At 37.2% G+C, this 24,478-nt stretch overlaps 1 protein-coding gene across 3 annotated transcripts; it reads left to right on the top strand.

Moving 5' to 3' along the window:
- The first annotated feature begins 9,478 nt into the window (after nucleotides 1–9,478).
- Nucleotides 9,479–16,312, top strand: LOC126607200 (lysine-specific demethylase JMJ13-like). 3 transcript variants are annotated; one of them, XR_007617527.1, is made up of 12 exons: nucleotides 9,479–9,938; nucleotides 10,572–10,956; nucleotides 11,509–11,665; nucleotides 11,745–11,964; nucleotides 12,545–12,598; nucleotides 12,679–12,758; nucleotides 12,877–13,154; nucleotides 13,264–13,659; nucleotides 13,846–14,267; nucleotides 14,453–14,737; nucleotides 15,395–15,908; nucleotides 15,988–16,312. XR_007617527.1 is itself a non-coding variant. In XM_050274699.1 (11 exons), the coding sequence occupies exons 1-11, from the start codon at nucleotides 9,936–9,938 to the stop codon at nucleotides 15,779–15,781; spliced, it is 2,667 nt and encodes an 888-aa protein (XP_050130656.1). In that variant the 5' UTR covers nucleotides 9,479–9,935; the 3' UTR covers nucleotides 15,782–16,312. The 3 variants fall into 3 exon arrangements, 2 of the variants coding, with proteins under 2 accessions (XP_050130656.1, XP_050130657.1); XM_050274699.1 differs by having other exon boundaries at nucleotides 15,395–16,312; XM_050274700.1 differs by lacking the exon at nucleotides 12,545–12,598 and having other exon boundaries at nucleotides 15,395–16,312.
- The last annotated feature ends 8,166 nt before the right edge of the window (nucleotides 16,313–24,478 follow it).

The following is a 24,478-nucleotide window of genomic DNA, read 5'->3' as shown; positions in this document are numbered from 1 at the left end:
TTCTAATTTGAAAATTGTGATCCGATCTGATTTTTTGGAACGAAAATTGGAAACGTTGTTTCCTAACTGATCCTTCTGAAAAACACCCCTAAATATAACCTTTGGTATTAAAATTCCTAAATATAACGTTGAGTCTCAGCTGATCAAACCTAGAATAACGAGATACATTGCTTAAAAACCAGAGGAATTTCAATCTAGATAAAGTGACACATGTAATCAAATGGTGATGCTCGAATTCCGTTGTTTATTTGCTTTTTTTTCTTTTCTTAATAGCTAGTTATAATAGATCAGGATCAAGGGACAAACATTTTTACATTTGCTTTCAACCGTTACTTCTATTTGCATCCAATGGTCTTAAATGAGGATTAAATGACTCATCCTAGATTATTAAACGATGTGGCAATGGCATGGAAATTAAAATATAGTTCTCAACCGCATAATCCTCCATATCAATAGAGAAATAAAACCTTGTAAATCAAATCAATCCAACACCTCAATCCCTATATTATGTATTTTTTTTTTATTTTGAAGAAAATATGATATTTATTGATTTAGATTAAAATAGGTACAAACAAACATTGAGGATATGGTGCAAACAATGGATCTCGATAAAAATCTTACCAGAAATTTCATCTATTCGAAGGAAAAGAGCGTCTCACACCAATACATCTTACAATTAATTACTATTCTCAACAAGAAGGTCTAAAATTACATCGGGAGGTTCATCAAACTAAGTTAGAATGTGAACGTCTACCCATGCCTCTCATCTGAAGAATTAATAATTAGATCATAGTTGCCTTCTCTGTGGAAAAAATTAAAATTAAAATTTTTATTTTCCATGTTATTGTCACTATCATTTAATAATTTAGGATGTTTAAGACCATCGGATGTAAAAAGGGTTAGGGATGGAGGCATTACTTTTGAGTCCAAGATTTTAATAAATAATATAAAAGGAATAAAATGTCAAAATTTTGGTTATTAGTAGGATGCATTAGAGATTATCTTAGGCCTTATGCTACAAATGTAACAACCTTACTTGAGCTTAGGATCCTAATCATTGTAAGCTTTAGTTGATGGTTTGGTGGTCGTAACTAAATGACAATTTGTACTCCGAACAATAACATGATTGAATGAATGATACGTATTATGCTGAAGGCTCAAACAACTGCTTTCGCAATGTACATCATCTCTAAGCTTTGAAACTTTGTCATTTCGACGGAATAGTCTAACTCTTTATAAGCATATTAAAGTCATTTATCTCCTTGATATGGGATTTAGTATTTCCAACGCTCCACCTCACATGCGACATGCAAATTCTCAAGCCTTACGTGTGCATAACAAAAAATGGGTTATACGGAGCAAGTGTTGTCATTGAGCTTTGCACATAGGTCAATATGCTCTATTACCATAAAAAAATAATAATAATAATAATAATAAAAAAATAAAAAAATTGAGGTCAAGGATATCCCAATTCTTTTTCTAATGTGAGATTCATACTATCAACCAAACAGCTATGGATATCCGCAATGATGAAGCAAATATGATAATAGCATCTCCTACGCCAAAATTGCTTTACTATTCAATATTGTTATAATAATGTGTGTTTTGTTATGTTTTCTTCTACATATTTTTTAATTACATACAAAATTTACACTATAAGGTGGGGAGTTGGTTAAACCTCATAATGACTAACAATTATAATTTGATTCAAATTAACCTTCAACGAGAGTAAAAAATATGACCTCTCACTTACAAATAAAAAGAAATATCACTAAACCGTAATATTAAATGACATGTTTTTTATATATTAAATCATGAAATTACCCCATTCCGATTCCTATCCTAAATTTTGACAAGGGTATTGGTTTCAACACACTCTTTTTTACGTTGTGCAACCCCTTGTTAATCTTAACTGTTGATTCTACTTAATCCCTTAATCTAACGGTTACGAAACTGAAGAATGTGTATGAGGTGAGAAACAGTACGTTAAAATCATGTTCCTTAACATTTACATTAAAATCCAAAAATACCTTTATCAAACAGAAAATTGAAGTGAGTACACCACTACACCAGTCGCTTGACCCACATGCAAAGTAGTAAACGGGGTTTAGTAAAATGATAAAGAAAGCTGCTAGGCCACCCCAGTGTCTTATTTCCTCAAACCACATTATAATCCCACCCACTACAAAAGGTTAAAAATTTTAAATGTTATTTTTCCACCCACTATTATTCTTAAAATAACTTGTAATACGATATTTCTTCAGCCACTACTATTCCTAAAAATTGAAATGCTATTTCCCTAACAATGAAATCTCCTCCGAGATAATGTAATAGCAAATAAATAACCCCCAAATGCTTTGGTGCTATGTGATTATGCATTTTAATAACTACCATCAATATCCAATTATTATCAGTTGCAGCTTCTTACCCTTTAATTGGAAAGGGCATTCGCACTTTTTTGTTCCAGAATTCCTTCTATCCTCATCCTTTATGTCTTCTTAGCAAATTCGACTTATATTTTGTCCAGTCCTTCAACAACCCAATGTAAGTCTAGACCTCATGTAAACTTTTCGAGCCCAACCTATTATTATACTAGCAGAGTGCACACACTTTGTGTATGTGAACAATTTCTCTTAATAAGTACATATTTTATCTTAATATTACATAATTACTGTTTTTGGTCCTCCTTATGTAAATATAGTGTATCAAAAGTGATGGTAAAATAGGAAAAATAGGTATGTGATTGTCATTTTCTAAAAAAATGAGAGTAAAATAGGAAAAATAGGGATATGATTGTCATTTTGTCAAAAGGTACAAAATTAAAGCCTCTTCAACCGCCCACCTCCTCCCACGTTCTCCTCAAGCATAATCGCTTCAGTTCATTCAAACTATCCAAAAAACATCATGATTTCACTTACGTATATGAAAAAATGATGATGGAACAATTTCTCTTGATAAGTGCATATTTTTTATCTTATGTAAATATTTTGATATAAAATTACTATTTTACCCTCCTTATGTAAATATTGTGTATCAAATGTGATGGCAAAATAGGAAAAAAGGGGAAAAGTTCAAAAGATACAAAATTACTATTTTGCCCTCGTCATGTCAACATTGTGTATTCAAAAGTGAGGCAAAATTGAAAGAAAAGTGGGAAAAGTTCAAAAGATACAAAATTACTATTTTGCCCTCCTCATGTTCGCATATTAAAAAATGAGGGCAAAATTGGAAGAAAAGGGGGCAAAAAGTTTACAAGCCCTCTTCTCTTAATAGAATAGATATCTATTAAGATCTTGATCGGTAATTTTGCAAATGGGCTAATTTGTTATTAAAATTTCATTAAAAAGTGGATTAAGAGATAAGACACTGGGTTAGGAGATAGGACAAATTTGTCTCTAAACTTATTACTACATATTGTAATAAGTTTAGAGACAAACATTCATAAATTGTTAATTTAATATTGTAATAAGTTTAGAGACAAATATTCATAAATTGTTAATTTCAAGACGAAAACTCTAATTAGATCAAAGTCCGGAAATTATTGTTCAATTTTTGTTGTGCATTGTTAATATTTTTATTTGAACAAGGAATATATTTTGAAACACTTTAATACCAAACTAGTATTTTTGCACACGCATCAAAAGACCTTTTCTTTTCACGGGTGATCCACGCTCCTAATGATCTTTTTTTTTTTTGAAGAAAACGCTCCTAAAGATCTTTTGAATATACATGTTGATTTTTAGTCTTGTTCTAACTCTCTCTATCTTTTATTTTAGATTAATCTATATAATTTCTTTACTAATTTCTTCTTTTATTTTCTATTTCCTCTTAGATTATATTATACACGTAAAAGCATAATAAAAATAACACCAGTCAGGTGTCTTTTACCTATTAAAACTACCAATGATAGAAACCAAATTAAATAGCGTGTAAAGAAAAGAAAAAATAACTCCAGTCGAATACGTTGGACAACAAAATTACATGAAAAACTAGCATATAAACAATAAAAAGCATCAGCAACCAACGAAGATAGGCTCACAGTGTTTGCAATAAAAATACCCAATATGCATTGTGAATTCCTATAAGGTGAGCATTGTGACGACCCGTCCCTAATTTTTCTATGTAATTTCTCCCCGAGTATGTGTATTGACGGTTATGCCCTTAGTGGTGAATGACGTGGACGTGTTTATTTCCTCTTTATTTATTTTATTGTCTTCGTAAATAAATTGTGCACGTTATTACGAGACGTCGTAGATTTTACCAATGTAGAAATACCTGTTTTGGATATACTTCGATTCCTTTTACTGGAGAAAATCCAAAACCTTATCCTTGGATTCCCTAAGCCTACCCGTGCGCCCCATCCCCCTTTATTATACTCACCAATCAATCTCCTCAATTCACTCTCAAACCAACCAATCCCATCTCTCCCTCATTTCTGTCCACCAATCAGAAAAAAGAAAAAAAGGGACTCTCTCTCTCTTCCTTCTCTCTTTCTCCCGTATACTCTCCCTCTCTGCAAACCCCCTTGAGAGAACCCTATACTTCTCAGATCGAACCTAAAAACTACCCCATTGTACTCATCTCAGTCCCACGATCACAACCATGTCCTTGAAACGTGGTTTAGACGAGTTTTGACTCATTAACTCAGAAGGTCCGAACTCGGGCAAACTGAGTTCGATGTGTTTTCGAACAAGTTAGGATGTTTTGAAGCTTGGGAAGGCTTCTACACAATATTATAAGGCCATCTCCAACCGATGGCTGGCCAGAGGGCTCGTTTTAGCCATCTGGCCCTCCAAGATTCTCCAAGATATTAATATTTTAATGAACAGTACATGGCCACATTTGTCTCCATCTCCAACCGAGGGCCAGAGGGCTCGTTTTAGCCCTTTCACAAAAAACCGTCTCCAACCGAGGGTCAAAGGGCCATAGGGCCAAACATAATTTATTATTTAAAAACTATAACTTAAATTTTAATCCAACGGCTAAGTGACGTTGTTTCATATTGTTTAATGTTGTTTAATGTTACTTAATTTAATTTAATGTTGTATAATAGCTTAGGAAGTTATAGGAAAAAATAGAATTTAAAAAAAAAATTGTGAAATAGAAGTTATAGAAAAAAATGGAATTTAAAAAAAAATATGAAATAAATTTTGTGAAATAGAAGTTATAGGAAAAAAATGGAATTTAAAAAAAATATGAAACAAATTTTGTGAAATAGAAGTTATAGGAAAAAAATGGAATTTAAAAAAAATATGAAACAAATTTTGTGAAATAGAAGTTATAGGAAAAAAATGGAATTTAAAAAAAAATATGAGATAAATTTTGTGAAATAGAAGTTATATGAAAATTTTTGTAAATAAAAAAAATAATAATGTAAAAAAAAAATCAAATCAAATGCTAGCCGTTTCATTTGAATTTTTTTTAAAAAATCATGTCGATAACTGACAGGAATAACAAAACATTAAAAAAAAAATAGCCGCCCAGGGCTGGTTGGTTGGCCGAAAGCAGTCAGCCCTTTGGCCCTTTGAAATTCCATGGGGCCCTTCCAGATTCCTGAGCCCTCTAGCCTAGCCCTTGGTTGGAGACGGTTTTAGGGCTATTTTCGACCATCTAGCTCTCTGGACCCTTCGGTTAGAGATGGCCTAAGGGTCCTAGGCTTGTTTTGTAAGAAGGTCGATGTGAAACGACCGAGTTTCAAGGAGTTCATTTTTGGGCGGAACTTTCGAGGTGTTTTTCGACAACCTCTGTCCACTTTTTGGACTCCAAACAAGTATAACGCCATTCTACACTTCATTAGCTTCAAATCCATATAAAGTGGTTTAAAAATGGATGAGAAATGAAGAAGTTATGTTAATTTGAAATTTTCCCAGAAATCTGATAAAAATTTAGTTGCAGACGGCGGCGATGGCGAGAACAATCGGAGAAGGTGACGGAATATTCTATCAGAGTTGACAGAATATTCCTGACGGCGTCAGGTAATGCCGTTAATCTCTGTTAGCATTTAACGGAATATTTCGTGGAATATTCCTAACAGCATCGGTCACGCTGACGGCACGTGCCTGCGCGTGGGGGCGCATGAGCTATTAAAAAATTATTTTAAAAAATTGGGGATGTTCATGATGTTGAGTAGGTCACGATGATATATTTAAACCTTAGGTTTAAGCAAACTATGGGGGGTTTATTTAGGTTTGCGTATATGTGCTTTAAGTAATTTGAAATTAGTTATTTCATATATAGGGGAAACGTATCCCGAGGATGTTCTAGGCGAAGCTAGGCTCAGGAGCTATGACCCAACGACGTACTTGTGAGTGGGCAGTTTATTTATATATCTATACGTATTTATAGTTTCCAGAATTGCATAAATACACCACTTTATGTATATATTGCCAAATAATTGATAACTGCGATATAATTGTGATAAATGTTGTTATATGGTTGAGATATTAATGTCATGACATTCATATATATTTGTACATGCTCATCTTGTTGCACTTGTGTTAGTACTCGCCCCAGGGCCAGGGCCAATCCTTCACGTATATGTTTACATCGCACCGTTCGCTCTCCTTGGATCTAAGTTAGGTGCCAGTCATGTCGGGTAGATTGCATTAGGCAATCTGACTTGTATGTGACCGTGCTCCTGCACCAGCCTTCACGTGATCGTAGTACTAGAGCATATTGATTACACCCAGTCTTGTTCGTGTCAGAAATTATTTGTTCAAACTCGTGTGTCAGCCTAGATGGATGAGCACTTAGCTATACTTGATTATCACATGATTATATTATTGTGGCATTTGATACATCATGACTCAGCATATTTCTGGTTATACTATTATAATGCTGCTGATTTATTGTTTACATACCTACATAGTATGTTTTAAGGAAACTATACTTGTTTTACGACGAGGGGTTAGTATATTCGAAAATAAAGGATTTCGTGTAAGCATTGTTTTGCTGACATACTCAACTTTGTTTTTCGTCCCTCCAGGACCTAGATAGCTGTACTCTTTGTGGCACTTGAGGAATCTCGGTAGTTCTGACATTCTCTTATGTTTAGACGTACGAACTTATCACTGTTATGTAACAAGTGTACTTTAGTTACTTTGATTACTCTTTTGTAGTCTCACTGTCTATTACGCTCTGAATAATTGTAGTGGGTTCTTCCCACGATTGCGCACTCTTTCACTATTTAGTATAATTAGTTTCAATTAGTCTTGAAATTATTTACTTTTGACATCACTTACCCTTATGATTACATCACCTCACGGTGATGTCCAACATGCTTCGACCTTCCCAGGTCGGGGTGTGTCAAGCATCCACTGCACAGAACCCAGGTTGTATTAGTTCGTTTCACTGATATAAACTTTTGAAGATCACTAAAGAAGAGCCTGCATAAATTTTGGCAAACAAATTACAAAATCTAATAAAACTTCGACATTCTTCATAAGCCCAAAGACGACAACGTAATTTCTCCATATCCTACAAAACCTCAAAATTGCACATGATTTTATCGAGGAAATAAAAAGTAAATTGTAACAAAGTTTAAACAGAAACCACAAACAGAAACCCAAACAAAAGTTAATTGAAACTAAATTGAATCAGAAACCAAATTAGAACCAACAAACCAATGTAATTTTTTCGTATCCTACAAAACCAATCAAAACATAGAAATACATACCTTTATAAAGTACATATAAATTTATGGGTAGTTACTTTTGAATCTCCCACTAAACTCATATTGTGGCGGTAGTTGTGGAGAAAACTGCTCAGAAGGGCAGTTGTTTTCGTCGTCCTCGTTTGAGGCTTTTCGACACATCCTTATTTTATTTTATTTTTTTTAAAAACAAAAATAGTAGCGGAGAAATTTAAGGAGACCATTAGATAGAGGGAGGAAGAAATAACTTCAGGGCTCATCAAATTGGGAGATCATCAGCACGTGCATTTCCTTCTTTCGTCATGTCAGATTTACAAGTATTACCCATACCGCTTATTATTCACCTTTTCTTTTCAATTGTAAATTTTTTTGTTTTAGGGCTTTTACGTCCAAATATTTTTTTATGAAGTCTTGAAACATCAAAGTAGTCTTTTGGCATTCTAGTATTAAAAATAGGAAGGAAAGTCCTAAACATACTTGAACTCAAATTATCTCTCTTAAGTACCTTAAACCCCCCAATTTTTTAGTGTCGTTCCAAGTTGGTCTTAATATTTTTAAACATTCTAAACAAGTAGCCAACTTATTAAACATGTCACATCTGTTAAACTCCAGTTAAAAATCTGTAAAATTAAGCAGGGGCTTACTTTGTCTCCAAAATCAATAGAAAGTCAAGGAAGCATAACCTCTACCAACTAACCATCATCAAACCCCCATCAAGACATCACCTCCAAACCCATCGCAAAACCAGCAACTCCACCCTCAACTCAAGCCGCCGACATCGAGAAGTAGGTCATGGAAGTTGCTAAAATTGTATGAACTGACATGATGCGACCATCACCATTTTCATCGACATAAAGAAAAACTGAAAGCTTTAAGGGTAGAGAATCGAGGGAATGAGAAAATCATATGAGCAGAAACAAGCACTTTGAAATCCTATCTGAATTTTTAACCCTTTTTTTTTGCTAGGCAATTACCTCCTAATGTAGTTTCAATTTGGGTCCATGTTTGATTCAATTCACTACCCGTTTGATCATTGTTTTATATTATATAATTTATGTTTGAAATTTAGATTTTGAGACAACTAATATTAATGTTGACCATGATATAGCTGGTTGGTAGGGTTTGAATAAAATCTATGTTTGAAAACTTAATTGGAACTTAACGAATGTGATATTTTCAATATGTTAGGTACTTATTTAGAATGTTTTAAAAAAATTGAGATCAATTTAAATTAAAAAATTAATGTATTCAATTGAGAATGTGAGAGATTTTAATGGATTTATAAATCCATGGATTTTTATGGAGATTTGTAGAGATTCCATATAAAATTTTGATTCAATTCCCTCGAAATCTCATGGGAAGATGTGAGATTTGTGGATACTTAAAATACACTAGGAAATCTCTCCAATTCCCCCTAATTCCTCAACTTTCTCAAATTCTTTCAAATCAATTTCTAATTGAATACACCTGGAATGTTATAAACTTCTTTAAAATCTTAATTGAATACACCTGGATTTCTAAGGATTTTAATAAACTATTTTAAAATTCTAATTGAATACACCTAGAATTTCAGAGAATCCCTTAAAATCCTGATTGAATACCCCTAGATTCTTTAAAAGAATTAAAATCCCTTCAAATCCCAATTGAATACACCCCCTACAAATTTTTAGATACTTAAATCCTTTTATTTTTTTTCTTCATTTTTATCGTTCTATTTTCCCGAACCAATTCAATTTCCTAGTGGGAACGGGCGAGACTCGGTAAATTAAATTTAATATATTTAAGGCAATTAGAGCGTTACGGTTATAAACTATATATTATCCTTCTCGAGGACCTTTTTCGGTTTCTTTTGTCCTTCCCATGTTCTCTCTTCTCTTCCCTTTCTGTATTCCTGTTTCCCTCCATTGGCCGGGAAACTTCTTTCGTCGCCGGGTAACCGCTTTGTCTCCGGCTAATAGCATCCTTCCTCCGAAGGAAAACCGTTGTCTCCTCCTCTCTGCTTGACTTCCTTCAACCTTTTTTTTGTATTATTTTCGTTGACTCGGTGGCTCGAAGGCTTCGGATCTCTGATTCCGGCCAGAGACGGTGCCGTTTCGGACGTTTGGCGGGAATGTGGATGGCCTGGTTGTCGCTGTAGGCTTGCTTTTGGTCTGCCGTGGCTGGGATCGTGATCTAGGGTTTCGGTTCTCTGATTCGGATTCGGTTTCTGCGGTTGTGTTGTTTTATCCTTTGTGTGTTGCTGTGAACAAAGACGCAGGCGTACAAAAAAAGACTACGGAATGAGATGGTGCGTTTTGCTGGTTAAATTTGTGATTTCAGATCTCGGACATTGCTCTCTTTATTCCGGAATCATTTACATTTGTGGAATTCGTGATCGAATGAATTGCTGGAATGCATCTAGGCGTTCATATTTTGAGGACATCTTCATTGTTTTTTTATATAGAATTTTATAATATTTTAAGTTGTGCTGGTAATTATGCGTTATGTAAAAGTTGCTATTTCGAGAGGTTTACATATATAATTATTTTAGATTTTTGTTAACTTTTTGAGGGGTTTGGGTGATGATGTTCATTAATTTGACTGCATGTTACCGCTGAATAACTAATGAATGTGATTTTGTGTTGAACTTTTATTTGGCCGTCTGTTCAACATCGACTTTTAGGAAGGAGTAGTGTTAAATAAAGTAGGTGTATCAGAGGTCTCCACGGTGTTTGGGATGCACTTTTGTTTCTTTCCTGCTGATTTACTTCTCTTTGATCTGCTCACATGTCGAGTCCGTTTGACAAATTTGCACAAATGATACATGCATGAACTGAATTTCATTTTGCATTTCACCTCCCAGACCCTGCGTAAAGCGGGAGCCTTGTGCACTGGGTACGAAAAAATATTCAAGTACATGACCTAGCCCTTTGGTTAACAGGTGGAAGGAAGGCTTTGTTTGTCCAAAGAGGCCAAAACTGGATTAGAAATTCTGAAGCGTACAAGGCTTCAGCGAATGAGACCGGAATCTGCTACCGAGCCTTTAAATCTCATTAATACAATGGCTCGAAGTGGAGGTGATGCTTTAAAATCTTCTGTATCCTGTGGTCTTACATTCCAGGGAGGTGCCCACTCAGTCTCTCTGTTCAGTGGTGCTTCACATGAAAAAGATGTTTTTCCAAAGCGTAGGGTGGATAAGTTCGAAACAAGTGATCTAGAGTGGACTGAGAAAATTCCCGAATGCCCTGTGTACTATCCAGCAATGGAGGAGTTTGAGGATCCTTTGGTTTATTTACAGAAGATAGCTCCAGAAGCTTCAAAATATGGTAAGGAGATTACAAATTTTGTTCACTCAGTTGTTGGTTGGGTTAGGAGAGCTATTACGTCTCCCCCTTGGCAACACATCAAAAAACAGTATCACTTGATTGTTGGTTCAGTTTGGAGTTTTGGTTTCTTTGCCCCCTTTCAACTTCTGTGTTTTTGTGTTGAAATTTCCACAAGAACCAATTGTTCTGCCGTTTATACAAAGTATTTTATTTTCCAATTTAATTGCTCTGTTTTTTTTCCCCTGTTCCCGGCATTTGAATTAGAGCCTCCTTTTTTTGACGTACATTGAACTTAAACTGATATGTGATATCATAAATGCTCTTGAAGTACGCACATACACATATTGAGTATATACATCAGGTCTCTTTGTCATTATATGATACTGAATAAATGTATATTTCTCTTCCCTGTTTCATGTAAGATGGTATTTTCTGGCAAAATATCTTGATCATTTTTTTCCCACATAATGGAGTCCCATCATAGACATTTGATAAATTTGGGGTGGCATATTGACCAACTCTTCCCATTCTAACCTGCAATGATATACTCAGGTATATGCAAGATTGTTTCTCCTTTGAGTACTTCTACTCCAGCTGGGGTTGTATTGATGAGGGAGAAAGCAGGATTCAAGTTCACAACTAGAGTACAACCTCTTCGTCTTGCAGAGTGGGACAATGATGACAAGGTCACCTTTTTCATGAGCGGAAGGTGAGAGCTTCTTCTAATTACAAATATAAAGTATTACTTTATCAAATCTTCAGGTTTTTGAGTGAGTTTAATGTTACAGAAATTATACATTCCGTGATTTCGAGAAAATGGCGAACAAGGTTTTTGCTCGTAGATATTATAGTACTGGTTCCCTTCCTGCCACGTACTTGGAAAAAGAATTTTGGCAAGAAATTTCTTGTGGAAAGACAGAAACTGTTGAGTATGCTTGTGATGTAGATGGTAGTGCCTTTTCATCTTCTCACAGCGATCCTCTTGGAAATAGCAAGTGGAATTTAAAGGTGTTGATTCTGCCAATCTTTATCTCTGTTTAACTGTTCAGTAGGTGACTGATATATTACGTGGGCGGTTGATGTTCACTTTCTAAAACTGGCACCTCAGTTATACAGGACACACGCGAAAGCACATGTTAGCGTAGTACATCACGCACAGCCAAAACCAACCCTAACCGTAGAAAACCAAGAAGGAACAAGGATGTAGTGGAAAATTTTAAAGACCAGAGACTAAGAGTACTGTTGCAAAGATGCCATTAGGGATGTTATTTTATGATAAAGAGGGTTTCACCTTGTTCAAATAGATGGGTTAGAGAAATTTGGTGCTAATAATGCTCTCTTGTTCTTTATTTTTCTTGTACAGATTAATTAGCATGATCACAAGAAATTTATTTTATCTTGAATTACATGACTTGTGCTCTTCTCTTGTATTTCTCTGTTTTTGACCTCTTTTCTCTTACAGTTAAGCCATATATACGACCTTTGATTTGTAATCATTGGTTTGCATATATTCTTAAGAATAATATTCGGTTTGGTTCACTGTATGTGGTGGCATGCACATCAACTGATACCCCCTTTGTCATTTCAGAATCTTTCAAGGTTACCCAAGTCCATTTTGCGTCTTCTAGAAATTGCAATTCCGGTACCAAAACTAGTTCAGTTCACCCGTTTGCATTATTTATAGGCTGTATACCTCTGTTACTTATGTTGGTTTTATAATAGGGTGTAACGGATCCCATGCTATACATTGGAATGCTGTTTAGTATGTTTGCTTGGCACGTGGAGGATCATTATTTGTACAGGTATAAGCCACTGTATATATCACTATTTAATCCCAGCGAAGGCAACGATGTCTTCCCTTTCTTATTCTGAGAGTTATTATCAATTTTTTTTTTTAAATTTTTTTATGTCACATGGCAGTATTAATTATCATCATTGCGGCGCATCCAAAACCTGGTATGGCATTCCAGGTGAAGCTGCTCTGCAATTTGAAAAGGTTGTTAGGGAGCATGTGTACACGCATGATATCATATCAACTGATGGAGAAGATGGAGCATTTGATGTCCTATTGGGGAAAACAACATTGTTTCCTCCAAATATTTTGTTGGAACATGATGTCCCTGTCTACAAGGCTGTGCAAAAGCCAGGAGAATTTGTTATTACTTTCCCCAGAGCATACCATGCTGGATTCAGTCATGGTAGGCTTTCTATTTGACTTTTGCCCTTCATTTTACTTGCCGTATTTGTCCATGTTGTTTTGCTTGCTTCTCAGACATTAATTTAATGCCTTTTCTAATGGAAGCATAGGTTTCAACTGTGGCGAGGCAGTCAACTTTGCAATTGGTGATTGGTTCCCTTTAGGTGCTATTGCTAGCCGACGTTATGCGCTGCTTAACAGGATGCCCCTGCTTCCTCATGAAGAACTTCTGTGTAAAGAAGCGATGCTTCTTCACACAAGTTTAGAACTTGAAGATTCAGACTATTCATCTGCTGATTTGGTCTCCCATAATAGAATTAAGTTGTCTTTTGTGAGATTGATGCGCTTTCAGCATCGTGCTCGTTGGTCTTTAATGAAGTCAGGGGCATGCACCGCTGTTTTGCCAAACTCCTATGGAACTGTTCTATGCAGCCTATGCAAGCGCGATTGCTATGTAGCTTACAATAATTGCACTTGTTACATGCATCCTGTCTGCCTGCGCCATGGTATGTTTACTATTATATTATGTGAATAATTTTGATGAACTCTAACTACACACCTCAGACTTGTTATGATAATGATTGTACTTGATTGTTCCGCACCTAGTTTAAAATATATACGTATGGTAAAACATCGCCATTGATTTAAAAATGTCTAGTGGTTGCTTATTATGATCTTGTTTCCCATTGCAGATGTAAGGTCTCTTGACTTCTCATGTGGGAGCAGCAATCCTACTCTCTTTTTAAGGGAGGAAATAACAGAACTGGAAGCTGCAGCCAGAAAATGTGAAAAGGACGATAGTATGCTGGAGGCGATAAGGGGGCTAGCGGAAAGTGGAGATGACTTGTATTCTTATCCATTAAATTTATCCCTGAGTGCTGAAGACAATGGATACTCTCCCTATTGTGAGATAAAATTTGAGTTGAACCCTGAACTTACTGGTAGAACTCAGTATAGGTCACAAGAGCCAGAAACTGGTTCTCATGGCCAGCCCATGTTGAGATCTGATGCAGATTATTCAAGTCCTGCAGTGTCAGAAGGTTCCCTTTCATGTGCCGCATCAACTCTTTGTTCTCTTTTAGAGCCTCGGGAGAGCTTATCTGCTCCCAATAATGTGAGATATTGTTCATTTCGCTAAATGTGTCTGCCTTCTGTATTCTGATGCATAATGTTGATTCACTAATTTAGTTTGTTCTGCAGGGGTTGTAGGACAATTTTTCTTATTAAAATTTCAATGAATTGAAGCGTAATTGTTGGATTAACTAAAGTGTAATGTTGCGTTCTTATGTTTCCTGGCAGGTACAGGGAAATGCTAACTCTTACACAGGGACTCTAAGTTCTAAAAGGCGTTTTGAAGAGTTGGTGCGCGGTGCATATGAGTCTTCTCAATCCTCTCTATCCTATGATGAATACTCTAGTGCACGTCCAGGGAATCTAAACGGATCAGAGGTTAGGCATGTTGTTGATCAAGGCAGTGATGATTCTGATTCAGAGATCTTTAGGGTTAAGCGTCGTTCATCATTGAAGACGGTGGACAAAAGAAGTGTAAATGATGTCTTGTCATCAAATCATTCCGAAAACAAGGTATACTGCAGTCTCCTGTACTTTAGTTTCTGATGCGTGTAAAAAAAGGTCGTACCCAGTGCACAAGGCTCCCGCTTTACGCAGGGTTTGGGAGAGGTGAATGTCGGCTAGCCTTACCCCCAATTATGGAGAGGCTGCTCCCAAGTCTCGAACCCGAGCCTTACCCCCATTTCTGATGCGTGTGATTATTTATAATGATTTTGCTATATCTGTGTGTGGTTTTCATTGAATAGATCATTAGTCCATCACTTAATTTAGAAATTGAAGATTTTATCTGGAGTATATATATATATATATTTTTAGATTTCTTTATATTTTCCATTATTTATCAGTGAAATGCTTATAAATTTAATAAAATATTGCACTTATCAATTGGAGAGAAGTTGAAATTGGAAGTGAAAATGTTATTCATCAAATACCTGTAATGGACCCAGAAAGGGGAAATCCACCTGTGCATGGGTTCTGATGAGCATCTATTTAATTATTTCTTTGAAGCAATGGAATTTGAAAAATCTGGGCATCCCCGTCCTGTTGCATTTATCACTTTTATTTATATTTATTAATGTCCAGATACAGGCTTTAAATCATTTAGTTGTTTATTTTTTATTCTGCTTGTATATATTTTGCTGCTGTCTGAGTTGTATCTGCAAAAAGCAGGGTTTTAAACGATTGAAGAAACTGCAACCTGACAGAAGATGCGGGCGATCGTCGGTGCCATTAGATTATTGCAGCCCTGGTGAACCAAATGCTAAATTTATTGCAACTAGTAATTACAAAGGAGTTCCAGAGAGTGCTTCTTTGGAGGGCAGGTTCTCCACAGGAAGTAGCGCTCCTACAGGAAGTAACGTTCCCATCTCTATCAAGTTTAAGAAGTTGGCCAATGAAGATGCAGCTAGACAACAGCGAGAACGCCACAGAAAGGATGGATACGAGGTTGAATTGGGAAAGAGCCGGAGGCAACCAACCCCAATGGAGATTGGGGCAAAGCGCCTTAAAGTCAAAGCCCCGTCGTTCCTAGGGTCGGAGAGCAGCAGGTTAAATTAAAGATATTTAGATCACTCTAGGAAGTGCCGAGTATCTGGTGGACCGGCCCTGTAGAGAGAGCAGCAGCGGCATCATAGAACCTGACCTCGCTAACTTGAATATCTCTAACGGGGTTTTAACAACACAGGTAAAGCTAAAGAAGATTGATTTGTGGGAGCAGTGACGAAAAAATTAACCTAGGATAAAGATTTACATTTTTTGTGCAGGCCCTCAAATTGGGGCAGTCTGCATTGTTGGTGATTCTTGAGGTTCTCGGGCCGGGGTATTTTTACCGTCTTTGGCAGGAGAACCTTTCTTCCTGCAAAATAGTAGAGATTGGGTTATTAGTGAATTTCCATGTAAATTTATTTGTTTTTTTTTACTTTCTTTCTTACAATTGTTAATCCAGTAAGTAGCTAGTTGGTAATTCTTGAACATGTTGATTGGTTCGCTGCTTCCTTTTTACAGCTTCTTTATTCTTATTTGTTGCAATGGGTCCTTGTAAACCTGTGAGTACATGAATAAATTGCAGGGAAATGCGTTGTCATTTTATTTGGCTTCTTGTCTAATCATCTGCCCATTGATATGGGACGATGTGATATTATTTTATAGTTCAAGCATTGTAATCGGATTTCTTTTTCATCATCCAAAGATCATATTTAGAAAAAGAATCATGCAATTTAGAGCTCGTTAAGTCATTTATATGAATTAAACAAATTGATGGTTCACCATAAGTATAAGTGTGTTACTTGTACCATATATGTTGCCTTGTTCATCATGCATTTGAATGATTACGTGATTCCAAAATTAAATAGATATTTTTATACATAGTTTTGATATGATGGAAAAGAGAAAGAACAATTCCGGTCATGATATTTGCATGGTGAAGTGATGTTTTTTTTTTAATACATTCGATATTATCTATACTAAGACCATCTTCAACTCTTGGATTAAAATCTAAAATTTTTAGCTCAGAAAATTTAAGTTTTAACTCAGAAACAACTTTTTTACTCCAACCCTTGGTTAAAAACTAAAAGTTTTAGCCCAGAAAATTTAGTTTTTAACTTAAAAAAAGTTTTTCTCCTCCAACCCTTCTGGGTTAAATATTTAGCCCCGAGATTATTAAAGTAACTTAAAAAAAATTATGTAAACTATCATAATTTAATTTTATGAACATTTTAACCTAAAAATATTTAGATTCCAATAAATATTGAAAAATCACTAATCCGACACCATAAAACTCATGGAACACTACGAAAGAATATGAAACACATAAAATAATTTTTTTTTAATTATTTAAGCTGTTGGATTTAAATTTGGACTGTTAATTTTTTTTTTTTGCTGTTAGATTTTGACACACTCCGATTGGAGTTGAGGCATGCTGGTCATCACCCGAAGGTGACGTAACCAAAGTGTGAATGATGTAAAAAATGTGGATAAATTAAAACCGAAACTAGAACTTATTTAAACTACTAAAGTGAGTGCGCAGTAGTGGGTAGAACTCATAGAATACAAATGTTCAAAGCACAGATGACAAATAGTGCAGTCGAAACTAGAAAAGTACTTAGTACACAATTGGAAACAGTTCCTACATTAAATAGAGATATGTCAGAATTGCCGAGTGATCCTCGTGTGCCACAGAGTAGGTCAGCTATCTAGGACTTGGAGGGGGGAAAACAGAAGGGTGAGTGGGCACAGAAATAAAATTTATAAAATCCTTTTATTTTTTGAACATGCTAACCCTTCGCTGTAAAACATGTATAGTTTCTAGAAAACATACTACATATATGTATGAAATCAAATATGAAATCAATAGTAAATCAGGTAGTATGCCACACCACAATATCTCAACAGCAATATAAATCAATATAAATAAAATTAGGTGTTCAATTAATTTATGCTAGCATTCAAATCGGAGTCGCCTAATGCGACCTGTACAACTGACCCAAATGCTCATCAATCTATGCTAGCACACGAGTCGGAGTCGCCTAAAGCGACTTGTACGACATGACTGGGTGTAATAATATATGCTCTAGTGCTACGATCACGCGAAGACTGGCGATAATCGCGGTCACCTACGAGTTAGAGTCGCCTAATGTGACTTGTACGACAGGACTAGCACCTACTTGGATCCAAGGCGAGCATGCAGTGCAGGAGGTGAACATACACATGAAGGACTGGCCCTGGCCTCGGGCGAGCACTAACATTGGGGTGCAGCAATGATGAGTGGACTACATGAATATATGCATGCCATAATGATTCAATAATTCCAATCAATAATATAAACTTACCTGAACTTACCTGCGCATCCCATGCGTATAAAGTTTATATATATATATATATATGAAAACAAAATGCCCACCCACTGATACGTCGATGGATCGTAGCCCCCTAACCTCGCTTGTCCTCGTACGTCCTTAGGATAAATCTCCCCTATATGCGAAACAACTAATAATAACTACTTAATTAACACATATACAAAAAAGCTAGGAAAAACTCCCCATAGCTTACTCAAATAAAAGGTTTGAATATACGAAAATGTTCAACTCGAAGTTACGGACCAGCACATGTCAACCACTTGTCGGCCAGAGGCCGGACGTGCCCTCATGTGCCGCCCAACCCATGACCATATGCACCTGGTAGAGACTGACAGAAAACAGGGAATATTCCGTCAAATAGTAACGGAACCTAACGCCGTTACCTAACGTCGTTAGAATATTCTGTCAACTTTGACAGAATATTCTTCGTCTTCTCCGATGATCCTCGCCGTCTGCTGCCGCCAGATTCTAGAAAAAGTGGCCGGTTTCTGGAAAATTTTCAAACTCATATAACTTCTTCATTTCTCAACCATTTTTACTAACTTTATATGGAAATGAAGCTCTTGAGGAGAAGAACAAGATTATACCTTTCAAAAGCCCAAAAAGTGGATGAAAAATGGCCTGAAAAAGCCTCGCAAGTCTTGGCCTAAAACCCGACTCCTTGAAACCGTGCTTCTCGACGTTGTCTTCACTCCAAACTTAGACTAGGGACTCCAAGGAGTTGTGTGGATGCTCCCACAACCTTCAAAACGTCGAAACCCGACCGGGATCACATTGGAGCAAAGTCATCCCAGTCGAAGCTTCTGAGTTAGCGAGTCAAAACTCAACCATTTCAAGATCAGTTTGTGCGGTTGGGTTCGTGAAAATGAGAGGATCACGATGGTGATATTTTTACATTCGATCTGTGAGTGTTTGATGAAGGTCCTTGCAGTTGCAAAGAAGAGGGAAGTATGGGTGAGAGAGAGAAAGAAAGAAGATGAGAGAGAGAGAGACTGACAACTTTTCTGATTGGTGGAAAAGTGAGGGAAGTTGTTTGGTTGGCTAAGAGAATTGAGGAGTGAAGATTGATTAGTGAGGGAGATGGGTACACGGGACCGGTTTTAAAAATAAAAGTTAAAAGGTTTTTCAGATTTTGGCACAGTAAATCGTACACAAAAATCAGCCTCCTTATCAATAACAGTATTTCCAACATTGATAAATTAACACATGCGTGTACCACTCCACCCGTTGTTAATGTACTTTAACGTAACGTTACTTTTTTGTTACAGATCCGATTCGGGTTTCACTCACGCTCATGTGTTCGTAATAATGAGTACTATTTAATTAAGATAGCGAGAAAAATAATTTAAAGTTGCATAATCACGTCCACATCACTTTGCCAACAAGGGCATAGATGTCAATTTACACACTTATGGAGAAATTACATAGAAAATTAGGGTTGGGTCGTCATAACCTACCCCCCCTTAAGAAAATTGTCCCCGAAATTTCAATACTACTAGAAATCAATCAAAGAATAAACGTGGGTACAATTCTTGCATGCGCTCCTCTGTCTCCCAAGTAGCTTCCTCAACTGAGTGGTTTCTCAACAAGACTTTCACCATACGAATGGTCTTGTTTCAGAGAACTTTGTCTTTCCAGTCAAGAATTGTCACATGTGACGGATCAGAGACGTTTCTTCGTAACATCGACACGTGGAAACTATTATGCACCCTTGACAACTTTGGAGGTAGATTAAATCGGTAAGCACCTTCACCAACTCGCTTGATAATGGCTCGATGTAACGAGGGCTTAGCTTCCCTTTCTTCCCGAATCGTACAATGACTTTCCACGATGATAGCTTTAAGAATACCCAGTCTCTAACCTTGTATACCCTGTCGGTCGAATGTCCGTCGATTATACTCTTTTTTTGATCCTGTGTTACTTTCAGGTTAGCCTTTATCACCTGAATATTCTATGTCGTCTCATCCACAATCTCAGGGCCCACCAAAACTTTTTCGTTGACTTCAAACCAACACAGTAGGGTACGACATGGTTTCCCATACAGCGCCTTAAAAGGTGACATACCAATGCTGTAATAAAAGTTGTTATTGTGGGCGAATTCTATCAACGGCAAGCGCTTATGCCATGCGTCTCCAAATTGCAGGACCGAAGATCTCAGCATATCCTCCAGTGTCTGGATAGTTCTCTCTGACTGCCCATTGGTCTATGGGTGATAGGCGATGTTGTAGAGTAATCTTGATCCCAGAGCTTCTTGGAAAGCCACCCAAAACTTCGAGGTAAATCTAGGGTCCCGGTTATAAATGATACTAACTGAAACACCATGATACTTGACGATTTTAGAGACGAAAAGTTCAACCAACCGACTCAACGAGTAGTTCTCACGAACAGGTAGGAAGTGTGTTGACTTGGTAAGCCGATCTATAATCATCCAGATACTATCATAGCCATTTTGCGTACGAGGCAGCTTGTACATGAAATCCACTGTGATATCTTCCCATTTCCACTCGGGTACCAGAAGTGGCTGTAGTAACCCAAATGGTTTCTTTACCAGAAGTAGCTATAGTAACCCAAATGGTTTCTTTCTTTCCGCCTTGACCTGTTGACAGATTGAACAACGACTCACATACTCTCCAATTTATCTTTTCATTCCAGGCCAATAGTAGAAAGGTCGGATGGTATGATACATCTTGGTACTCCGGGGATCCATCGTATAAGTTGAAATATGCATTTCATCAAGAATTTATTTCTTCAGTTCATCTACATTCGACACATACATCTGATCGTCTTGCATCAGCATACCATCAGGCATTCGAATCCTGAGATCTCCCTTTTTACCGTCTAACATTGCCTGTCTTAACGCCTGGGATTATGGGTCTTTCATTTGGGCCTCGAGAACACGATCCAACAAAACTAACCTGACCTAAAAGTTGGCAAGTAGAGCTCCATGTTGATCCACTTCTAAAGCTGCTCCAGTAGATCTTAGGCCAGTCAGAAAAGGAACATGACATGCATAGAGAGCATTAAGTTGGCCATGGGATTTCTTGCTGAGAGTATTAGCTACAATGTTCGCATGACCATGGTGATACTCGATAATGCAGTCATAATCACTAATCAACTTCATCCACCTACGTTGCCAGAGATTAAGTTCTTTCTAAGTGAAGATGTACTTGAGGCTTTTATGGTCAGTGAAAATTCGACACGTTTCCCCATAAGATAGTGTTGCCAAAATTTTAAAGCAAAAACGATAGCTGCCAACTCGAGATCATGAGTAGGATAATTTATCTTATAGGGCTTTAGCTGTCGTGAAGCATACACAATCACTTTTCTATGCTGCATTAGCACGCAACCCAGACCATTCAGAGAGGCATCACTGTAGATCTTGAAATTCCCATTGTCCTCAGAAAGTGCCAAGACAGGCGCATGAGTGAGATAGTACTTCAACTATTGGAAACTTTGTTCACAATCATCACTCCACTCAAAATTAACTCATTTCCTGGTTAACCTTATCAGAGGCAGGGCTATGGCTGAGAAGTTTTTCACAAAGCATCGATAGTAGTCTACAAGACCAAGAAAACTTGGTACTTCAGTGTCCTTTTGAGGTTGCTCCCAATTTTCCACTACTGCTACTTTCTGGGGATCCACGAGAACACCCTGAGCTAATATCACGTGTCCTAAGATTGACACTTGATCCAGCCAAAATTGGCATTTACTGAATTTAGCGTACAACTGATTCTCCTTTAGCTTTTTCAAAACCAGACGTAAATATCTGGCATGGTCAGCCTCACTCTTAGAATATACCAGAATGTTGTTGATAAAGACGATTACGAACCTGTTAAAATACGGACGGAATTCTCGATTCATCAGGTTCATAAAAGCTGCGGGAGCATTAATTAACCCGAATGGCATCATAAGAAACTCATAATGACCATATTAAGTTTGGAAAGCTGTTTTTGAAACATCATTACTTCTGATCTTCAACTGATAATAACCAAACCTTAGATCGATTTTCGAGAAAACGCAAGCACCACGAAGCTAATCGAAAAAATCATCGATATGAGGCACTAGATAAATGTTTTGTAATCGTCACCCGATTCAACAGTCTGTAATTGATACATAGCCTCAAAGTTCCGTCTTTCTTCCTCACAAACAAGACTGGAGCTCCCCATGGGGATGTGCTCGGCTGAATAAACCCTTTTTCAACAAGTTCTTGCAAATGGGTTTTTAATTCCCTTAACTCTGCAGGAGCTATACGCTAAGGAGTTAGAGAAATAGGATTGGTACCTAGAATTAGGTCGATGGTGAACTCTACTTCATGATCCGGTGGTAAGCCAGGTAAATTGTCTGGAAAAACATTAGGAAAATGTCTGACTACTCGAACATTTTCCACACGAGTAGAAATCTCTTCAATCGCCACTAGATGAGCTAAGTAGCCTTGACAACCCTTCCTCAACAACCGTTAGCAGAGATAACTCCATGTTTCAGACCTCTACGTTCACTAACAAATGTGACAATAGGCATGCCCGGTCGATGAAAAGTAACAATCTTCTGATCACAACCCAACTTGGCACGATTGTAATGTAACCAATCTATACCCAAGACAACGTCAAAGTCAACGATATCCAAAACAACAAGATTGGCTGGCATTACGACATCCTCGATAAGAACGGGGCATCCTTGATACTCTCAACTAACATAACAAACTTCGCCCCTAGGCATCGAGAACTCCAACTCATAATCAAAGGGAGTGGGGTGAGGTTGAGTCTTTTAAGAAAATGTATAGGAAGTAACTGAATGTGTAGCACCTGAGTCAATTAATATTTTAGCAAAATAGCCAAGAACATTCAACATACCCATAATCAAGTCAGGGTTACTTTGCGCATCCTGCAAGGTGATATGATTCACTTAACCATGTGCTTGTTGTTGGCCTCCTCGACCCCTGGTTCCTTAGTTCTGATTTCCTCATCCCTGATTACCTTTGTTGATACACAAAATCAGTAAGGCTTTGGTACAATAGAAAGTGTCAAGTTTGTGACCTTCCTTAGATTGCTCCAGTCACTAGTGTGGATAAGTATGCAAATGGATAGAGACAGGGAAGCAAACACAAGATGTACGTGGTTCACCCAGATTGGCTACGTCCACGGAGTAGAAGAGTTCTCATTAATTGTGGAGGGTTTACACAAGTACATAGGTTCAAGCTCTCATTTAGTGAGTACTAGTGAATGATTTAGTACAAATGACATTAGGAAATATTATGGGAGAATGATCTCCTTTTATAGAAGAGAGTTTCTAGCTTTGTTTTGACATTGACACGTGTCGTGTTGTGATTGGCTTCCGATGTGGCGCTATGATTGGCTTCTGATGTCGACACATGTCGCGCTGTGATTGGCCTCCTGGTTGGAGGGAAACTCTTCTGGGTTCTTGACGGTATAGCGTTGACTGGTGCTCGATAGTTTCGGGATTTGTCAAGTATGGTACAAACAGTGCTCCCTTAAGTTCCCGAGTGAGGGAAGCTTCTCGGTTGGGGACTTGCAAAATCCAAGTCGCTGAGTAATCACGAAACTTTTAAGTACTGAAGTGTGGTATCGTTTTCACTTGACTTATCTGTCTCATATGTAGATGTGGCATCTTCTCTGGAAATACTTTTCCTCTATCCAGGGATGATATCTTTAACCGATGAAGATGCACAAGGTAATGTATCAATTTCACTTGAAGCTTACTTGTAGTTTCGGCTTGGTCAAGTGCGATACAAACCATATAGTAGGAGTCCCCCAAGTCGCTGAGGTAGGAGATTTACCGAATGAGGTAACATACAAGGTAAGCAATCAGACTTCTAAGCAAGCAACTTGGATCGGAGGTTCGACTTCGGCTTGCGGTTGATTGTTTTCTTTCTCCTTATGTCGTAAACAGTAACAAGGATAAGGTGAAGCAAATAGAGAAGAGATGATATAAGATACTTTTTCTTTTGAAGAAGTAACTTTCCATAGGCTTATTCTTGAACTGAGTTGGAGGGTTTTCTGGTTTCCTCCAGAGTATAAGGCTGACTCAAGAATTTGAGGGTCAAAACAAGTCTATCAAATCTAGAGTACGTTTGACCTTAATGATATGGGATACTTTTGTTGTCAACAAAGTAGTGGGTGTGGTATGGCGAGGCTTTGCTCTTTGGTGATGGTGTCAGCGAAAGGTTGTTGAAGCTTCTCGAGTTCTTCGGATAGGGCAGCGATGCTGGGTTTGGATTTGATTTAGACTCCTCTGTCTAGGTTGTGTGGTTCTGCAGGAAGGGCATCGTGCTGTAGTGATCTGTTCCAGCACATCATTGATCCTTCTGCTTCAATCTCTTACAGCATTTATCCTCGATGCAGGAGTGGAATGCAACCTTTGCATTTAAAAGGTCTTTCAGAGC

Source organism: Malus sylvestris, chromosome 16, assembly GCF_916048215.2.
Source record: "Malus sylvestris chromosome 16, drMalSylv7.2, whole genome shotgun sequence".
Taxonomy (NCBI): Eukaryota; Viridiplantae; Streptophyta; class Magnoliopsida; order Rosales; family Rosaceae; genus Malus; species Malus sylvestris.
This window is presented reverse-complemented; position numbering and strand designations above follow the sequence as displayed.